Source organism: Falco biarmicus, chromosome 11 (genome assembly GCF_023638135.1).
Source record: "Falco biarmicus isolate bFalBia1 chromosome 11, bFalBia1.pri, whole genome shotgun sequence".
NCBI lineage: Eukaryota > Metazoa > Chordata > Aves > Falconiformes > Falconidae > Falco > Falco biarmicus.
The window spans coordinates 6,242,581-6,264,627 of NC_079298.1; the positions used below are offsets into that span (position 1 = coordinate 6,242,581).

The 22,047-nt window shown below is 43.1% G+C and overlaps 1 protein-coding gene across 11 annotated transcripts in view; it reads right to left on the reverse strand.

Moving 5' to 3' along the window:
• The window catches only part of NFIA (nuclear factor I A), a 359,539-nt gene that overhangs the window by 82,918 nt on the left and 254,574 nt on the right, over positions 1-22,047 (reverse strand). For all 11 annotated transcript variants that reach the window (XM_056356616.1, XM_056356622.1, XM_056356625.1 and 8 more), the window contains one exon: positions 8,454-8,528. In XM_056356616.1, the coding sequence (XP_056212591.1) occupies positions 8,454-8,528 (75 nt within the window). The remainder of the gene's footprint in view (positions 1-8,453; positions 8,529-22,047) is intronic.

Sequence of the window (22,047 nt, forward strand, 5' to 3'; positions counted from 1 at the left end):
TACTCCACAATAAAATGCACAAGTTTGGCCTGGAATGTATTGTCTGAGAGCACTGATTCACAGCAACAAAGGCAAAGCAGTCTCGGTGCCACACAGGATGCTGAGCCAAGTTTAATCTTTGGTCTGAGAATCTGGCCCATTTTCAAACATGAAAAAATCTTTCACTCCAATGGGGCAGGAGTGAGGAAATGAAGACAGGATAGGTCCTATCACCCAGCTAACATGTCTGGGCTGAAACGTAGGCTTCTGGGAGTGCTGCCATTGACTGTAATAGGGCCAGTATTTCACCCCAAGTCTTAAGGAGCTCACAATGTCAGATTTGACAGAGGAACAATGTAGCTTTGCAGCTGCCTCATCATCCCCACAAGACAATTAGTTGTTGTTTGGCAGGGATCGTTTAAGAACGTCATTGAGACAGAAAGGGAATAGCCTGGATAGCCACGGACTTCTAAAAGCAGGGGATGGAAAATACACAATGCCATTAAAACTTGAGAAAATCTGGAATGATCATTAAAAGGAATTAAGTTGGGAAGTAATTTATGACAAGAACACTCAAATCCTTTGTCATCTTCTCTTAACTATCATACACTTCCTGCACACTGGGTATATGAGAGGGTGTGTTAACAGAAAGAAAGAAAAAATTTAGCATAGTAAAATTAGCTCGTTTTATCAATTTGTGCTTTCTGCAACAGTTTCATGACAGCAGCTACAAGAGGCTGTAAAACTGATGAATTTGCATGGAAAAAGAAACTGGTGTAAGTAATTTGTGTAAAAGGTAACACGGACATGGACTGCTATAATTCAGACACCCTGCAGATAGCAGACTGCTGCAGTGTGAGCAGTTATGGGTTAGAAAAATGACCACACTGCAGTCAGTCTGACTTGAATGGAAATCAATCATAAAGGTACTCTCTGCAGCATCTACTCCACAGTTTTCAGCAACTTCCTTGCCAAACAGACTTGTGCTCTCTAAACCCTTTGCCGACCAATTCCTCTGCACCCTCTACCTACCAAAGCCTAACTTACAGGTTAAGCACACCGTTTTCCAAACAGGAACATAAAAAGGCAAGCACTAAATTACAGCACCATTTCTTTCTGAGACACAATGAATTTCCTAGGCATTGCAAGATTTATGAAACAGTTCTATTCCAAACAGATACGGAAGAAAAACTGGTATGTGGATAATGACCCTCTCCCTTCTCTCATCTCTCCTCTGTTATTGCTCTCACCAAATCCTGGACACTTCTGTTCCAATCCTTGAATTGGCCCTATAGGAAAATTAAAAGTATCTCCAGAGCAAGGGGTGGGGTAGGAATAATGTATTGTTAATGCTGTGTAAACTCAGCACAAAGTAGAAAGGGCTAATCACACAGTAATTTCCGCCTGGGTAGCAAACATGAAGGATGCTTTGTTTGTCACAGGCCAAACCACCTTGCCACATTCAACAGCCTGTTTGCAGCCCGTGTGTTCAAGAACAAAGCCCACCTCTAATATACACCAACAGATCTAAGCAGCAGAGGTTCAAGTGCCTGGCTGGCCAATGTACCTGAAACTCCTCGGCAGAGAGGAGCCATAGTCCTGCCACAACCAGCTCAAGGTCTCTGGCCCTAGAAGTGCTGTGGCAAATGTTGTACGGAGCGCTGGTCTGAAATCCTGCTCCTGCCTGCAGGTCTTTCAGCAAAGGGTATTTGTACCTTTGCTTGCAGTTACCCCATTTACTATCATAAAACGCAGCAACATGCTGGTGTGTGGAGTCCACCCTGAGATTGTCAGGAAGACGTTAATGTTTTTCATCTGCATGGCAGAAGGTTGCTTCCTGGCTGGAATTTGGTTGAAGCCCTGTGTGTGGACCTGGACTGCTCCTTGCACCTCCTGCGCTGGGCTTTGGCTGCAGGGAGCTCACTGCCTGGCACCTGCCCCCCTCTAGTCACCCTTGTGTTTTGCAGTGCAGTGTGCCATGAGAGCGGGCACGGTGTGGCTAGCTGAGCCAAGAGGCACCCGAGCCTGCTCCAAATGGCTTTTCACACTTCCTTTGTGGACTGCCGACCTCGCACGGGCCCAGAAAGCTGATGGGAAGGGAACACTTGCATTTATCTGCAAAGGCTGCAGGTTTGGAGAGTAAGCAAAGGGATCAAAGTGGTGCCGAGTGTGGCAAAACCGTGTCTAAATCAGATCTCTTCATTGTAGGATCTGACAGTCCACCATGCAACCTCCCCACATTGCTGTTCCTGTGCCCCAGGAATGTGCTCTGGCCCCACACAAAGCAGTTGGGAAGCTTCATCCAGCACAGCCAGCTGTTACACACTGCAGCCTGCAGAAACTCCAGGCAACAACATTAAAACCAGGCCAATTCCCCCCCTAAGAAATACTCTGCAGCAAAGTGACCTTCTGATAGCTCAGGAACATCTCCCGAACAGGAAAGGATGCCAGAAATTGCAGTTGTGACTCAAAACGATAGTCTCCACCTACACACCGGCATCAAGATGCCATCTGACCCAGGGCTCCGACCTGGTGGGGGGGCGAGGAGGAAGGACCCCACTTCCCCTAACACCCAGCCCGCTGATGGGCACAGGCTTTCTAAGCAAACAAACTGATGCTGGCCTCAGCTCCCACTGAAGCTGCTGGCATCACAAAAAAAATCCCTGTGTAGATGGGACACGTTTTGCTGGCTCTGAGGGGCAGGAGGAGTAGGTCTGCCCAAAAAGGAGGAGGAGGAAAGTGGGCACCTCTGCCTGAGCACCAGCACTGTGCTGCTCCCAGGGATGTGGGGCAGCATTGCCCCTGCTGCCAGCCTGCTCCTTCCACTGCCAGCTTGTGAGCTCAGATCTTCACCCAAAATGTCAAGAAAAATAACAGAGAAATTAACAAAAAGCCCTCTGACTTAACCCAATTGGAATACTTATTTTGAAAAATTTATTGAATTACAGAACAGGAAACCCACTAAATAAAACCAGCCAGGCCAGCATTTGTCTTCCTTGGAATACAGCACTCTCTTTTACTCATGTTAATACTTAGTTTCTCTTTTTTCCATTTTTATGTATTTATTTTTACAAACAGGCTGGGATGTGACTAAGATCATTACACGTGTAACACTGTAGCAAAGTGATAATGTGTTTAAGGTTAAATGGGAGAAACATGACATTTGACTAATAAACTTTTTCCTGTGTTGTGACTCCATAAACAAAGGAAAACACACTGTGCTGCTGCTGCCGAGAGGAAAGGGGAGCCGGGTGTCTTTCTTTTTTTTGCAAGGCCTTTGTTTCCTACACACTGTATCATTAGATTCGAAGAGGTTTTGCCGAATACAACAGATATGAAATGTGTGATGTTCATTTTAAAATTACAAGTACAGCCTGCTATTGACCATCTAATTATGCTGAGTTCCATTTATAAACATAGCTAACCACTAAGTTTATAGAGACTTTTTGTGCTGCTTTAATAGGATATTGATCGAGAGCAAGGTTTGAGTGGACTGCCATTGAATTGTGTAATGGCATACAAAAGGCAAGGTCACGGCAACTGTTCACTCTATGCCTGCAGTCTATTTTTTATTATAATATTTTTTTCTTCCTCTCATACCCAAGCCCACACAGTGTGTTTTGGATAGCAGCGCTTTGCTAAGGAATATAGAGTATCTTTTTAAATGTTAATTTTTATGCTGCTGACTTTAAATACCTTCACTACTGTAATGCTTAGTATAGCAGAAAACATACAGGCTGCTGTTTAGAGAGCGCTGTTTTATTATACCCCAGCTTTCACACACGTGGTTTGCGTGGAGGAGAGCCTCTTCTCCTCTCCTGGGCTACACGAAGGCAGCAGCCTCCTCCCTGCCCCTTGCAGCTGCCTGCCTGGCCCAGAACCACGGCAGGAGCTGGGGCACCCCACACCTCGCCATAGGCATCCAGCATGTGCTGGAGTTCACAGGACTTTCCCTGCAGTTTGTTTCGGCTGTACCTGGCCACTGGATGAAAGGCATGAGGAAGCTCTGTTTCCTCCACCGCATCCATGCTCCGTGCCTGGAGCGGTGGCAGTTACTTTCATTTCTAGCACTTGTCTGCCTGCCTCATGCACGACAGCTTCAGCCCCTGCCTCCTTTGCTGCCACTAACCAAGTCTGGCACCCGCCACATCCAGCAGCCTCGGTGTTGCAGGATCCTGAGCCTTCCAAAACGCCTTGGCCACAAAAGCACACCTTACCTGTGGAATTACTGTCACTCTTTCAGGGATAATTAGCTAGACCATTTCTGTGTTTATACAGAAGCAGTAAACAGCTGCCTGTATGCTTGAGGTTTCACTGGCTCATTAGAAGGATTAAAAGTCACCCCACTTGCTCTTACAGCTCCTTACTGCACACACTAACATGTTAAAACTCAAAGCGTGGCATTTTCAGTCCAGGGCGCAGTCAGAATTCCCTTGTTTATCAGCATGAAGAATGATGTCATTTTGACAAATAACACAGCACAAAACAAATATGTTTGATTTGGCTCTAGCAAATGTTCATAAATCCTAAATCTTTCTTCACATCCTGGGCAGTGCAGTTTATCTGGCTGCTTGAAGGACCTCCAAGGGAGGAGATCTTCCCAGCAGCTCTCTGCGCAAGAGCACATAGTACAGACTCAAAGCCAAGAGGGGAACAGTGTTCGCCATGCCTCTCTTTCTGCTCCAGCCTACCACGGCTTCCCAGCCTCTGCCAAGCGAACAGGACTGTGCACTTGGCAGTGGCTTGGCATCACGGCCACCCCTCTGCCGGCACCTTTCTCAGAGGGTGTTCTCCAGTGTTCTGCAGATAGCTGCACACAGGGAGCGGAATATTTTCCTAACAAGGGTAGAGAGGGAGAAGGTTTTGCCTGGCCAACAGCTGGCTGTCAGTTCACAAAACCTGTACATCTCCAACGCTTCAACTTCTGAGCCTCCTGTTGTCAGCCCAAACCTCTCTCGAGATGGAAGCATGAAGTCTCTGTTATCTGAAGGGGTCCTCCCCAGTATCTGGGGTGACAGACGACACTTAGAAAGGAGCTCACACCCTTTGCCTGCTAATAATGTAGGAGAACTGACAGCACTGTCTGCAACATCCACATCAGACGAGGTGGAGAGGGGTCTATCTGTTTTTCAGATGAACATTTATGATCTACTTTCTCTATTTTACTAGGCTCTGTAAGATTCAGTAGCTGTGTAGCATTTTGAAAGAAAATCTGCATCTATAGGACTGAAGAAAGCAAGTTTCCGTTACCAAAACAGTCTAGACTTGTTCAATAGCTCACAGAAACTGTGATGATCAGCACTGATAGGTAAGATAGATAATGTAACAGCTGACCTTTTGCTTGATTAATTCATTCCCCAAATTTGCATGACGGAGACAACTGCCTATTACTTGAGACTCCTTGTCATGTGGACCTGTGGGAACTTTACTAAATAAAGCTGGCACATAATTGCTACCAACAATATTTCATGAGATTAATTTTAGATAACAGCAGCCACAGGCCAGTTAAAACTATGGGAGATCACTTGTTTCTATCATCATATTATCAAACAGAAGCGTGGAAAGAAAAATGACAACAGGCATACACAAAGATGACCTCTTTGTAAAGCAAACAGCGAGCACACTCAGTAAGACAGCAGAGACTAAATGTGTGGGCCCACCATGGATAGGCAGGCTTGTTCCTTCCCTAGCCGTGGTGGCTCCTGAAGGAGCAATGACTTTTTAGAAAGTAAAACCAAGAGAATGGAGTGAGGACATTTTGATTACTCAAGCTACAGACTGTTAATAGCTGCCAGTGAGTCTGGATGATGGCTGTTCATAAGCTGAGCTCCCCAGCATAAAAGTAAACCACAGTCCGGTCTCAAATCAAGACATGGGAACATGCAGGCAACCCAGCAAGGGTTATACGGAAAAGCACACTCTTTGGAAGACCTTGCCTGCCACTTCAGGCAAATATTCAGCAATTACTTTGTTGCTCTGCTAAGTTAAATAAGTCTATGTTAAATAATTCTTTGAATATGAGCATGTGAATTCATACTGACTTTGCTGGGAATTAGCTGCTAGACTCTACACTAAACATATCCTACTGGGTACCCACGGCATGTCAGGTTGTGGGCTTCTCAGACCTCATAAAGTAAACAAGGTTATGGCTGGTCAGTACATGTCTGGGGCATCTCCAGGGAAAATCCAGGGTGCTACCAAAAGCAGTGTAGCTAAATCAGTTGCTGGCACACTTCCCTCTGAGTCAGTTCTGAAGTGATATCCCGATATGCTTTGGGGACACTATTTTTGGTAGAGGTGCTGGCTTGTAGACGGGATATAAAACCGAGGTCTTGACCTCCCAGGGTTATTAAAGCGCGCAAACCCCTGTGTCTGGAACAGATAAAAGCTAAATCTTTTTATTTTGCCCATTTTGTCCACCAATACCCTTCTTATTTCCAATAAAGCTCATGTCTGTCCTGCTCTTCCTGCATGCAGGTGCTCCATCCTTGGAGGTGGTGCACTTCAATGGCAAGCAGAAGGAACATCTCAGACACAGTTCATAGTTTGCAAAACATGCTGAATGCTAAGATTTCTGATACACAATGTTTTAGCTTAGTTATGATAAAGTATCATGGAAAATGATATCATGAAAAATATCACGAAACACGATGCTTATGAGGTCAATGCCAAACTCTCAGGGAGGCTGGGACTGGGGCTGGCTGTGAAGGATCAAGTCCTGAATGGGGGCACTTTTGGTAGCAGCCCTGTCCTGTGCACACATGAAGCATGGCTGACAGAGTCCAGAGGCAGTTTTGCTGTGTAGGGTTCCTACAGTGAAGATAAGATTGTGGTGAAGTGAGATGCCTTACAGAGGGGGAGGGTGAATCCTTTGGGCTTCAGAAACCTGAACTCTCATACTGAAATACAGTGACATAACACGGAGACATTCAAAGATTGGCAACAGCTTGCTTTTGTCCACCATGGCTGCAGATACCGGCAAATTAGTGTACACAGTACAGTGAGCTAGATGTCAAAGTCCCTATTTAAGCACTTCAGTAAGTGAACTGATTTGCAAATGTGCTGAGCACTCAGCAGCTCCTCTTGACTTCTAAGTCCTCTTAACTTTGTCGTTCTCACAAAATTCCCACCAGTTGTCAGGGAGGAAAACCCAGGAGAAATGCCTGCCTCAAACTTTCTCTCTCTCTCTCTCATCTCCTCCCAGCACAGGTAACTGACATTCATGTATCTCCCACAAAGATGTCATGCTTTCCTTGTAGCATCCTATTTTTGAATATAAACCAATTTACTAGCTACGGCAAGTCTTTCTGAAAGAGGAAATAGAACAGGAAAATCCTTACAGAAGCTCTGTGTTCTGACTCAAACCCACGAATCCTCTGCTAGGTTTGTGCCAGTTAGATTCCAGCCCCAGAAGGACTTAAAACTACATGCTCAGAGCCAGCAGACAAACAAATATCCCTGCTACCTAGGAGCGGAACGATTTTTATTACTGTCTGTGCTGGAGAGATTGGTTACAAACCCTGAGGTTTTAAAGAGGCACGTAGTTGCGTGGTTTGCCTGGCACAGTGGCAATGTGATGTTCCTGCATAGCTCTGCACTAGCTGCAGAAAAGGCCCTCAAAGACCTAGTACCTACAGCCCTGGCTTACCAGTAGTCTCTCTGCGAGAGACCATCCATACTCTCTCCTTGGACTATCTAGATTATGTCATAGCAATATACAATCAATGCACCTTTGATCAATGGAACAGGGTGGTGACAGGTACTCTTAATTCACTGTTGTTAGTGAGTATTGACAAGCCTGTAATGATCATGCTGCAGTGTGTCATTCATGCTGGGGGCATTAGCATTCTTTAAAGGTCAAAAAACAAATCCTTCTAGAAGACAGAATTCCATACAGTTAATGGAAAACGCAGGCCTTGTGAAGTCAAGATGTATGCCTCTGCACCACGGAGATTATCAGAGCTGAGGTTGGTACAGTTGTTGGCCTTATTAATGAGTCCATCAATTTGCAGGTGTACACATGTATGCGTGGCATGGATGAACACAACGTGCAAAAGCAGCATAAGAAAATTCCCAGGCTTATGTGCACAGATCATGTCATTTCTAGAGGTCTGGTTAAAATACAGTCCTTGGATCCTGCAAGGGACCCACCGGGTAAGCCAATCTTTGTGAGCATTTGTCTGCACTCTGATACAGTCTGCCCATTTTCAGCTGGGTACCAGAAGAGCTTGCCAACTTGCGCATGCAAGTTTGCAGAATTAAAACTTTTTAATTTACTTTTTAAAATTACACTGTTTTATTTTCCCACATTAAAAGACATGGCACATAAACACTGTCCACTGGCAAGAAGTGGGGAGAAGACTCTCAATTTTCAAGTTGTTGTCTCTGAATTGGGGAAGGGGCACGATAAGAACCAAAGAAAAAAAAACTGGGATTGCAGAAACCACATAAACTGGCCACAAAATAATACTTACTTTGTGAGACTCTTACTAGCTCAGTCACACTGAAAACACCTGATGTGACAAAACTGTCCTGGAAGCCCAAATGTCCTACAAAACAAACAGAGTGAGAGAACTGCGATTAGCTTTAAGCATTTAATGACAGTATTCTCAAATACTTTACTTTCATTTAGATTTAAAATGTGACATCTAATTTCCCACTTAGCAGTAATTATTGTTTATGTAGGTGGGTAACTAGTCATACAGCTATGTAGGCTGCTTTGTGGTTTCTATCTAGAGGTTAAGAAAGCTAACATGACACATCAGCAGGGAGATTTTTACATGTTAAAGCATCTCAACAGGAAATCTGAAACAAAAGAGGACTATTTTAATAAACGGTTACCTTGGATGACCCCTAATGACTTCACAATTGAAATGAAAATACTGTACCTAGGAAACAGACAGGACAGCTAAGTTCCATAATCGTTTTAAACATTATTCTCTAAAGAAACATCTGATCAGGATTATCTACCCATTCATTCAAACAAAACAAGATTTAAAGATGTACTCTTCATTTTTCTAAGGTTACACTAGGGAAATTTTAAAACAGCAGCTGGTTAAAAAGAAGTAAATTAATGCCTTTCTGCACCCCCCACCCCCCAAAATATTCTAACATTTAAAACTAGCTTTCAGAAATAAAAATAAATCACTGCCTAAGAAAGGTATTAACTTTCAGCTTTGGGCTGTCTTTTTGAACCAGGGTGCACACTTCCACGCTCACCTCCCTTGTGCAAGGAATGCCTCTACACTCGGTATCAAAATGTTATTACACTTTACATAACAGTATTTTCCTTCTTCTCTGAAAACATGCCTACCACCAAATGTTCATTTAATTTTCACGGGTATGATCAATTACAAAAGGAGCAGCTTTAAGGCTGCAACCCAGTGTAAGCGTGTGGAGTGGGATACAGCAGTTCACGCGGGACATATTGGGACTTCAATTACAGGTCTGCGGTTAGTCGGCCAGATGACCTCCTGCTTTTGAAATCAGGGTCAAAGGAGAAACCTCAGGATAAAGAGATTATTAAAAGAACTGTAAAGTCCTACTTGCCCACAGGATAAGTGGCATACCTTTTTAGGTTGTCCTACTTAGAGTCACTGATTCCAGCGCATGCACACATATATTATTGAATGTTTTGCAGGGGCACCATCTGCTCTGTCGTTAATTGTTTGCCAGATTTAGTACCATTTCCCTACATTCAGTATATTCTACCGTACCCCACGCTCATCCCAGCAATACCTGTGCACCTTCCTCTAATGACCAGAGCAACAGGACTAATGCAAGCTGCACATTTGTTTCCCTGGCTTTCTTCTGGTTTTTTTCTTTAAAAAAACAACATATCCCATTGCCATTTCTACCTGCAGAATGGGAAGTAAAAGGAATACATCTTTGTGTGCAGGACTACGGAGGGTGACATGTCAGGAAACATGTCAGGGAAAGGTTTGGGAGGGATCTGGTGTGAGGTCAGCCATCCACCTCCAGCCAAGGGCTCAGCGGATTCTGCTCCTGCACAGAAGAACTTCCCTGTTTCTGTGAGGATTCTACAGTGCCAGATGAACGCAGTTGCTAAGCTAACAGACTTGAGACAAGTTTCTGCATCAGGCATGTTTTTATACTTCAGCAATAATGATGAGTTTTCAAACTGTGTATATGTATATCTTTGGGCTTCCTTGTGTATGTGTGTATACATATGTATTATGTACACAAACATATAAATATACACAAATCTGTCATGCTCCAGCTGTAGATAAATGTACTATAAAATATTGAAATTGATGCTGAAATTCAACACAAACAAATTCCTCAATCTGCAAACAAGGTTTTTATTTACATCAAGAGAATAAATTTTTCTCTACTTCAAATGAAAAAATGTTCTTACAAGCTTTTATTTTTCCTTATTTTCAACTTAGAAATAGCTCTCAGACAATTGTAAATGCTTTTGCTGATCTGCTTTGTATTTTACCATAATAAAGGTGATGACTACATCATTCTGCTTTTTAGAAGTGGTTGCTGGCCATACACGACCTTTGTTCATTGAAAATTTCCCAAGTATTTTTAATATGAAGATCTACTTTTCATATGCTGCAGCAGACCTGCCTATTGAATTAAATGATCTGTGAATTAAAAATAATTCTCTTAGGTCTTCACTGAAACCACTCATGTGCCTAAAATTAAGCATATGCTTAAGTGCCTTGCTGGACCAGGGCCAGGACGCTTACTACTCCACAGAGCCCTTGGTAGCGAAGTCAGTCTATGGTATATAACTTCTCATACTGTGCTCATCATGACAGTATCTGAGCAACTTCCAGAAGTGCATTCAGCAATGCTACAAACATCTGTCACGTGTTTTTTTTTTCACAGTGCACCATACTGGCTCTGCTCTGGTGTCCACTTCCACCTGCATTTCTCAGGCAGATTCCTACCACACTAAGAGGGAAAGTGAAATTTAAATATGAAAATAAAAAAAAAAAAACCCAAATTACAGCTACAGTAGGACATTTGACTGATTTGTTAAAGGAAAACCTAGAGCTCTTTGTAATCATCCAATAAAAGCATGACTGTTGCACAGCTAGCCATGTTACCTTAACCTAGCAAACAGAGACAAAACCAGAAATGAAAACGCCACAGAATGGTTTTAAATACATTCTAGGTCTCAGGGTCCCGCAGGGTGTAAGAAAAGTTGACTAAGTTAGTTTGGGCCTGCTACCGTCATTATTCTTAATTTGCCGGGTACACTAGAAATGTCCACTTCTGTAGGAACATTTCTTATGCGCGCACAGTTATTAGTAATCATTAAACAACAGCACGCAATGAGAGTGATTAGATTTTCATCCTTCAATACTGAAGATAAACATTTCACAAATGAAAGGTGAATTTCACAATTCTCCAATTTGTTATTTACTTATAAACATTAGGAAATCAGGGGCTCGTCTCACCAATCATTAATAATATCTCGATACCCCTAAAAGCAATGCCCTAGGCTTAAAGCTGTATCTTGAGCTCATTTTGATGCATGGTTGGTCTGTGAATTCACAGTTCAGTAGAACTCCATGAAAGTTGAAAGGTCTTCCCGGACAGTTCAGATTGCAAAATCCAGGCCCAAGACTGTAGCTTTTGCTGAGCTGTGATAACAGTGCAAGAAGAAAATCAGAGAAAAAGGACAAAGAAGCTAGACTTGTAAAAGGAGAATGACTGGGAAATAGCGGGACTGACAAAATATGTGAAGTAAGTATTTCACGCTTATTAACTGGGGTCAAAATGCAAAAATATATCAATTTGGCTGTTCCACTTAATTCTGAATGAGAAAAAAAAGGTAAAGTCAAGCAATTACATATGCAGATGTTAGCATTAACTAGCTCTTTCACTGAAAAGATGATTAAACATCTCAAAAGCTTGCAAGATTTACTTTTCATACGGCACTTTACTGAAATACGTGCACTGTGATACTTTTGCTAAATATCCCAAAGATAGGATATTGAAATTGCTGTATATGATCGGGTTATCTCCACAGCTTTGTGCGACAGTCACATTTTGGTAGTAAAGCAGATGTTCAAAATGAGGATGAGAGAATTTTAACTCACTTTATAAAAATCTAAGAGAGCTCATTCACTGAAATTCTGGGTATAAATTAAGACACCTGGCTAGCCAAGGCAGGCCCTGACTCAGCAAAGCAGTTAGAGCACGTGTTTAATTTTAATCACATGCTTGACTAAAGCACATGCTTATTTGCTCTGCCAAATAAAGATGGGCTGACAAAGTTAAGCAGGCATTTAAACATACTGTTGAATCATTCCTTCAACTCAAGTCTAGGTGCAGCTAGAAGGTAGCTCATTACGCAAGCCCTCACTTCGGCTCACAAGATGACCGTTTTTTCCCTCCTGAGCGGGAAAAAACCCTAGGCTAATAAGACCAAATGAATAAAGCAGATCAGGATACTAACTAATAAATAATATGCCATTACCCAATCACACGTTTGGTATAGCATACAAATGCGATGCAACAGTATTGTAACAAGTACCACATGAAAAACATCTTTCCATAACTTGACGACTGCTTTAATTGGGGAGAAAATTCATAATGTGATTTACATATTCTTCTTTTAGATCCCAGTAAAGATGCCAGAAGAAAAGGCTTGAATCGCTGGAGCCTAATTCTGATCTCAAAGAAGTTTTAAACAAGTCTTTCTACACTGATCAAATAGAGTTTCACCTCATTTTCTCCTAATTTACACTGGCAGAGGAGAAATCAGGATTAGGACTTGTTGTCTAATGCTATTTGTTTTGAATTATTAAGCAAACATTCCTATTTCAATGAGTAAACGTGTACAAAGGCAACTAACCTTCGTCCTAAAATCTAGTTTACAGGGAGAGTATTGTCTGCTTTCCCAATTAATGCTGTAAAAAGGAGTCTCAGACGTTGAGCTACCAATCAAGAGCTTGTGTTGTAGCTTGAGAAAATCATGACTGATGCAATTACTTTTATGTAGAAAGTCTGAATATGGTCTATAGGTTAAAGTTCATCGGGTTATTGTTCCTTAATTGAATATCAGAAGATGTTTTCAAGGTGCTCAAGGTATTATTGTTATTTAATTAGCAGGCTTCCCTGTGTAATCCAACAGTATTTTTTTTAGTATAAAATAGTTAGATTGCACCACAAATATACAAGGTATTTTCTAAACAGAGATACAGCTGGTTTCCTGAAATCCAAGCTTAAATTAAATCAGGAAAGAGTTACTCCTTTGAAGATGAAAAAGTCCAAATCCAGTTATTTATTTTCCACTACAGTTTGACTGACAATGGAGCTTTGGAGAACAGCTTTTTGGGAGACTTTGATTCCTTTTCAGTGTTTTGAAATTACACAAGTCCCTCAGACTAGCACTGAAGCCATTTCTAAAGCCTTTTTCATGTTCCGCATCTCACTATACATAGCCATCTTAAAACCTTAAAATAGTAATAATCAATTAGGGTCTCAAGCCTATTATCTTAACCAAATGCCTGATTAAAAGAAAAGCCGTCTCTGCTCAAAGTGCAACTTGATTCCTTTTGGGTTTATCCTCTATCTAGATAATCCCATGTTTCACAAACAATGTGGAGCAATAATATTGATTAGAAAATTAATGTCTGTATCACACAGCACATGCAGGCCTTGAGAGAGGGGACGTTATCAGAGGGAACCCGGATCACCCCAAGGATTCCCAAAAGATTAGCTGTTCCACAGCTGCACTGGCTGAGGAGGATGGGAGCGACAGAGTTAGTCCTAATCTGCATTCTCCAGCAAAAAAGGAAAGGAGAGAGTGTGCGTGCTTCAGTCAAGACCTTTGGAACATTTACGTTCTGCTTAATTGGAAGGCGAGTTTATTAAGCCTGGTCTGACCCAGCCCTATGCATTCCCTTCCAGAAACACATCCCCCTGCACAGACACAGGGTGCTGCAGGCAGCCTGGCATGGTGGTCCCATGCCCTGGGCACGCACAGGGAGGAAGATGTACTTTGCTTCTGGGAAGCATCCACCTCCAGGGCAAGCATGGGTGGCCGGCGAGAGAACCCGGGGCTGTGACCAGCCCCTGCCTAAGCACTTGTATCCTCGCACCCTGCCCAGGTTCAACAGCAGTATCTCTCTCACCAAGCAATACTATCCCATGACGGAAATGGGAAGCTAGATCCATGGGGCCACACAGCGTATGTCAGCTTCGTAGCTAAAAAAAATGTGGGGGCCAAAGAGACCATCTATCGCAGCCACAATACTCTGTCCATATGAATGTCTCTCCCATTCAGGTGGAAGACAGGTATACCTGTAATGAAATCTGCGTTTAACTACAGACCCCAAATACCGATCTCCAGAGCTGGCATAGTGGCTTCATTTTAATTGCCTTGTACAAAATGCATTCCTCAAATTTGTAAATGATAAACCTTTAATGGTAAATTAGACCACATTTTTAATTAATGGACCTTTTATAGAAGAGTTAAGCAAGAAATTATACATTCAAGGTGATACAGAAACCTCTCCTGTTCCCTGACAAATGCTCCTAATTCTGTTTCGGCTTGTTATTTCCAATTTAATTTTAATGCCATAGCAATAGCTCACCTTGGACAAATTTACACATTTTTGTATGAAACAACTGCTGGCCCACATGTCGCACACACCGTTATTCTCTCCGGCTCGCTACCTGCCTTTGGCTGAGGTTTTAAGAAGCACCAGAACTTTCTTTGTGGCCCATAGCAGGATGGATTAGACCGTCCAGGGCATGTCGTGTTAGTACAATAGAGGAACACTTTTAAGACTTTAAAGTCATGTAATACAATTCTAGGCTGGATCTTTCTTGTTAAAAAAAGTAGAATGGGAGTGATTGAAAGAGAAAAGGGCCAATATTTGACAACAGAAATCAGCATAACCTCCTAACAGCGGCAGTCATGGATGACTGCCCTTTGACCCAGGGAGATTATGTGGGATTTCAATGACAACAGCTGGAAGTGAGCATGTGAGAATAGAGAACACAGATCTGAGGCCTCCTACAAAAGACTGCACAATCCCTGCCCAGATCCGAGTGTTGATTAGAAATTGTTTCCTGGTCCTGGCTTAATAGAGTGTGATAATGAAAGTTTTGTTAACCCTTCACAATATGCAAAACCATTGGTAAATGATTTGCCTTTTTGGTTTTTAGCTAAAACGTCTGTATCTAGCAGACAGTAGGATTGTGAAGTGCTGCGAGTTTTCGTGGGTGCACTTCTGATACCAGTGCTCCAGTTTGCAAACTCTTGGTGGCCTTTGGGAACCAACATCTGAAGGTACTGCGAGGCGGCCCGGAGAAAGGACTCTCACGCCTTCACTGGGGAACCCACCCAACCCGTCACGATGGGTGTTCTTCAGAGCTGAATCAGAACAGAAATACACATGTAACGTCTCACTGCACGTTGCTTTCATATCCACGGCATTTTAGAATCTCTGATAGTAACAACACCTAATTATTATTTCAGTATGTGTCATATTGAGCTCCAGAGTCTGGGTTGCAAATTCATAAACGCGGATCAGAGCAAATGTGGATCAGGCTGGCTGTGTCACCAACAGCCTGATCCTGCACGGATCCACAGCGGCTTCAGCTCTTAGGAGGCTCAGCTCATTTTGTATTTAAGTGCAGAGATAGTGGAATTAATGGCAACTTATTACCGTTAATGAACCGATCATAGATTGGAATCAATCATGTCAGATTTTGTCCAAATGGAGGGCACACGGATAGTTCCTTTCTCTTGAAGACAAAGGCCACCTTTAAACATTGAAAGCCCTTCAAGTTCAAGTTAAGGAGCTTGTGCAATGGCAACCACTACAAGACCTAAGATGTCTGCTGCGGTTTTCTGTTTCTGATGTTTCCTAACATTGTAGGGTACTTTTTGGTACTCACATGGGTGAGAAAACAGTTAAATAGTTTTTTCATATAATGATAAAAATTTAGAATATCCCTCTCTACCATATAACCAATTTGATAAATAAATTGCATTAATACCAATAGGGGCCTATAGCTTGAAAAACAACAGATGTCTTAAATTAGCATATTTTGATTTCAGCTCCTCAATCCAAAAAGCAAATATTAAAGAAAATAAGAAAAATCATTATAAATGGTCATACTCATTTGGCAGCTTATAAAATAATGTGCCTCCTCAAAAGCCTTTCGAAGTAAATGAGATGAAATCTACCCTGGGATAATCATTCTGGAATATTTATGGCATCCAACAATAAAAAGAGTAATAAAAAGAAAAGCCTGCCTCCCTGAAAATAATAATATGAAGGAGTTATTTATCTTCATATTTTTATATCAACCCTGGTTACAAGAGTAATGACAGCTGTGATCTCCAAGGTCTGTGGTGATATTGCCAGTTTGGCTTCTCAGTTTGAAGCATGACTCAGTGTCCAAATGAGCCCAGAGAAACCACCCGGTTTCCCTGAGCTTCCCGGGGATGCTGATGGCATGTGCTGCTGCTTGGCGCTCCCCAGGCTGCCAGCAATGGGCACCCACCCACCTTTGCACCCTTGCAGACGAACGATAAGTACGGGCCACTGGAGGGGGAGATACGTGAAGGTGGGTACTGCCACCTCCATTCCTTTCCCCTTCAAGGCCTTTTTAAAATGAAAGCCCCAATGTCATGAGCTAGGCATCGCATTAACCTCAGGACCCTGCAGAGAGCTGAAAAACCTCCTAAAGAGAACAATGTAGGGATAATTTCTTTTCAGCTAGTCATTCTTCTCCAGCATCCCATTTCTGGTACAGCCTAAAAACATCGGTCTCTACGACTTGTTTGTCTGGGGCCAATCACACAGGCTCCATCAACTGTCCTTGCTCCCCTTACTCCTCATCAAGTATTGACTGCAATTTTGCCTCCTGAATTTTGTTCGCTGACTTCCAGGAAGCTGCTGGCAGAAGTAAGGGCTTGTAGGAGCTGATGCTGGGGCCGCATGCCGTAAGCACGATACGTAGCTGCGTTCTGGTCTTCACACCAATGGAGCATGCCTCGATACATGCAGAGTTTACTTGGGTTTCCACTACTTCAAATTAGAATTTAGCTACAGTATTAATGCCATAAATATTATTGTCGATGCTGTGTGAAGAACATCAGTGTGAAAATAAATGTAAGGATATTTAAAAACTGGTGTGGAATACTTAGGTATTCAGACTAATCACAGACTGAAATAAGCACATTTGTTTCAAATCCTGTTTATAGCACTGCAGCCCCTCCCTCCTTTAAATCTTCCTCTTAACCATAGTGATGTTTATTGAATACCTGTCATTTCTCCAGCAGCATGTGCCAACAGCGTCTCACCAGTGCCAGGCTGCATGAAAACCCTTCTGTCTCCTATTCTCCAAGGGGCTCCCTTAGATCAACTACTCACCATACCCAATACACTGAAACCCATAAATTTGCAGATACTGCAGTCAAAATTCTTAACAGGAAAGTGCACCCATTTTGCCCAGTGTAGCATACTGAAATATCACATGGTGAGAAGCATTTCTCACCATGTGTAAACTGTCAATTTGATTTGAAATTAAAATTTTTGATTAACATGAGCATTTCTGAGCCTCCCGCTGGCAGCAGCCCTATTGCTGAAAAGTGACATGATTTGTGACACACATGCTGTACAGAAGCCCCATGCCAGCAATTGTTAAACCCATTTTCATTCTGCTTTAATACAGTATGACACTCAGGAAAATAATTTTAATATTTAGGAGAAAGAGGGTAAGGGCTTAAGGGCTGAAGTCCTTCATGGGTGTAAAGCAGGATTACAGCAGCACGAAAAAATGGCACGGAGGTCTCCCCGTCCCACAAGTCGTGTCTCTTTTCAGCAATAGGGACCATCTGCAGGAGGCTAAGAAAGGTCCATAGTGAAGCACAAAGCCTTCTTTTAAATCCAGTTGATATTTCAAACACAGCATGAGGTACTTTCCACCTATGAATGCCGAGATGCTTGTGCACGGGGAAATGCTTGCAACTTCAATAATTAAACCCTCTCATATGGGAGGTAGGATTTTCTGGTTTCCACAGCGGTCTGTTCTTTTTCCATGTTTATCATTTCCCCAGGGTTATCAGTGGTCACCGGAGTTACTAATATTTATATGGTGAATTACTTATGAAAGAGGAAAGTTTTGTGACTATTAAGACTTTTAAGCCCAGGAATCTACCTCTTCATCAGGGTGGTGGGAAGATTTTTGTTAAACAGTTACCGAGTGAAGACAAGAAACGGGACACTTTTGCGGCAACAGATTTTAAGGCTATGATATACGCACGCGGGAGACAAAAGTTCAGTGGGGATTTTTATAAACGTAAGCCTGTGTCACTGTTGCAAGCTGCTGACTCAACTGTGTCACCTGCGTATTTCTCAGAGTGGATCATTTTTTTTCCAGTAACATCATGTTCTGAGGAAGTTTATCATGAAACAAGTATCACGAACAGTCATTCTGAGCAGCAGAACAGCTTTGATAAGTGCCGACACACATCTGACTTTTCTTTGAGCTCCTAACACTATTCATCACATTAAACACTCAGCTCTGCTGGACTTTCTGTTCCTAGTAAACACAGAGCGTTTTCTAATTGCCATAATACAGCAAGTTAAAAAAATGTAGTGCTTTAAAAATAATTTTAGATGGTGAAATGAAATACCAGGATGATTCAGATGCCCTGGTAGTATTTGGTCCTGAACATAAAGCCGTGGGCTCATTTATGTTAATAACAGCGCTCGAGAACTCAATCTGCATGAAAAACACGGTCCTCGATAAAGCCATGATATATAGCTATTATAAGTATGCAGGTTCTTCTCAATAAGTCTTAAGTTTAAATAAGTGTTGTGTGTAAATATCTAGTTTTAATTAGTATATTGCCAAGAAATTATACAACTAGACTCAGCGATGCTGTAATTATTTTAGGAACTATAAAACCCTCCCTCGGCTGGTGGTAGCTAAGTGTACCCGCCAAGGCTCCTCTGCGGACATGCTCGGAGCTGAACCAAGGGAGTCTGAAGCCTTGTGGACACAGAATTAGGGGGCTATAAAAAGAAGTGTTGGGTGTGGGGTTTTTTAATTTGCATGTTAGTTTACAGTTATAGGAATAATCCATGTATTCAGAGCATGTGGCAGAATTCTCTAGAAAAGCCCAGCATCCAGGAGGAGCTGCCGGGGCCAGGGTCAGGCAAGGGCAGGCAGCCTTCCTGCTCGGCTTTGCTGGGTGATATGGACACAAACCCCGGTGACTTAATCAGCTGTTTCCTCTCATCCTCCCTTCCTGGCACTCCTCTCTCTTTACACCAAAGCAGTTTTAAAAGACTGTGGCTGGACACCATGATAATGGAAGCTGTAGAAATATCTGCTGAAGATTAGATAGTATAAATATGATGTGAAAATAAAGATGCTGGGCATGGAAGCTAAGTCACAGGATCAGCCACCTCCACTTTTCCCCACAGGCTTTCCTCTCCCTTCAGAGCTGCTTCTTACCCCTCCTCTGCTGACAGCACTGGTGAGCAAACTTCAATTTACGATAAACCCCATGCAAATCATGTTACTGTTTACCTATTGTCCTTTCCATTGTATTGCTTGGGGTTTTCTCTCCCGAAGGCTGTTACTCCTCTGTTCTTTGTACAGAACAGTAATTTCTCCACTTCAACAACTTTTAGTCCCAAGTAGGCCGACTTCCACTAGGTTTACGTGTTAGTTATCTCTGTGGCTGGGAATGAAAGAGACTTCCTGCTAGACACGGTGTGACAACACACATACGTTCTGTCCTTGACTGTCCACATTACTGAGCTCACAAAGTTCAGTCAGGGCCACCCTGAGACATCCCTGCATGGAAGATGGGGGAAACCTCATGAGCTTTTGTCCAGAAGCACCTGGGCTGTCTCACCTTGGACAGCAGGGTACCAAGGTAAGTCTCCGAAATAAAGCTCTGGTATGCTGGTGGCAGAGAAGACAGAAAGGGATGGGTTGGGAAGCGCAGTAATGCTTGTTTAGGGATGCGTCAAGCTTGCACAAGACCTAGAACACAAAACTTGATGCTTATGGATGCAGTTTAGGCTGCTGTTGGCAAACACCATGTGCCCAACAAGTCTGGGCTTACAACTCCTGTCCAGACAGCACTGACACCCAGAGCAGTGTCACCCTCTCCACAGAGACGCTGCATACTGAGGGATGGGAACTGAAGGGGTTGTCCTCATTGCCTGCTAGCAGAGAACAAAGGGGCCTCCAACGACCACAGAATCTCTGGATGGCCACCAAGGTCTGCACCAACTCCATCTTAGTTATGTAGGACGTGTCCAGAGAAGAACAAAAGGATGGAATGACTAGCAAAGGCACTGATGAGTCTCCACAAGGAACGTGTCATCCCCCCAATATGTCTCTGACTGACTCCGCTGGGACTACGAAGATGCACAGGCAAAGTACTGCGCAACCCTAGAAGCAACACAACCCCCACACTGGGTGATCCAGGATCTCCTGCCTCACAGCCCGGGCTCTGCCAGGGCTCTGCCTCCTCCAAGTATTGAGGAGGAAGCCCCACAGACTTATTGATTGACTTCCCAGGGACTGATGCACTTGGGGTTAGGCAGACAACTACGCTTACAGACAATGGTGGAGAACCCACAGTGTCTTAGTGGATGACTCCCCCCAGCCAAGTCCCAAACTAGCAGCATAAGTCCAGTGAGAAAAGACTGCTGGATGTGGAAACCAGCAGCAGAGCTCCGCATGATGACTTAGACTCTCTTTCTGTTTTATTCTAAGTTTGTGTTTTGTAGGGCAGGATGCCCTGTCTACATTCCTTTACAGACTAAGAATGGACATTTATTAACAAGTGCTTGGGCGGCCAGCCCAAAACTCTAGACTCCTGGCCTGGGACTGTACGACAGAGAGGGACAGTGACCCCCGTTTGTGTTTACTGTACTTCTACAGACACATGTTGGTGTGATAGGGGCATTCACTTTCTCAGGTTCAGGCCAAGGTCAGGCCAGAACACAGACCAAATTTATTTTCTCTGTGTAATCTGCTCAGACTGGAGCCCAAAGAGGGACTCAGAGTTCACTAATTGTGAGTTTATTGTGAGGGATTCAAGATTAACAAAGTAAACAGAAGGGGCAGAGAGGGGCCTTCTTAGTCCTTATCTAATTTCATGTGCTCATCCCATGTGTAGCAGATGTGGGGGTTCCAGGGGAGGTGCCTCAAGGAATTGAGATGACAGTGGTGGGATGAGGTGCCTCAAGGAATTGAGATGACAGTGGTGGGATGTCTCACTCCAGAAGGCTGCCTCCAGCAACTTAGACACACTTTTGGTATAAAGGTGAAGACCTGAGATTAATCTGTTGCTAGAGGCTGGGTTGGTCAGCCAAGCCTGTGCAGTCCTCTTCTTACAGTAGGAGGCTTGCCTCTCTAGACCCTCCTACTTGTTCCCAGCAGTCAGTCCTGTGTGGCATAGTACGATACACAGGGATGCAGAAATGTGGCAGTGCGGTGTCAGACACCCTATCTGTATCAATGTAAGACAATCTGAAGATACTGCAGGGGCCAGGACGTCATATTTTGGACCATGCGTAGCAGCCTGGCTCACCTGCCCTGCAACTGCCATCAGACTTGTTCTAACAGTACTCTGCATGTGAATTATGAGACTTTGTACTGTGACTGACTTTACATGAAAGGCAGACCTTTTGCTGATGAGTGGCAGTTGAGCAGGCAGAAAGAATGAAAATGGAAAAGGAATTCCACTCACAGGGACCTTTACATTAAACTAAAGCAACTCAAGTAAAAAGGAAACCCATCCATTATGGTTTATAATGCATAAACATCCATTTCTTCTCTGTTCCTTCTTTGCTCACATTACTGAAATACAGAAAAAAAGGAAAAAATAATGATGGATGGACTTTGGAAGATTCAGAGTTCAGCTCAGGATGGATGTGATCCCAACATTTCAGATTCTTATCTCCTCGTAATTGGAATAGCTGAACCCCTCTTGTCTGCAAAATTAGGCAAGACATCCTGTGAGAATGGGCTTTTTTTCACAGCAGTTTAGTCCCCAGACACATAAAAGAATGAAAACAAGAAATGGAACAG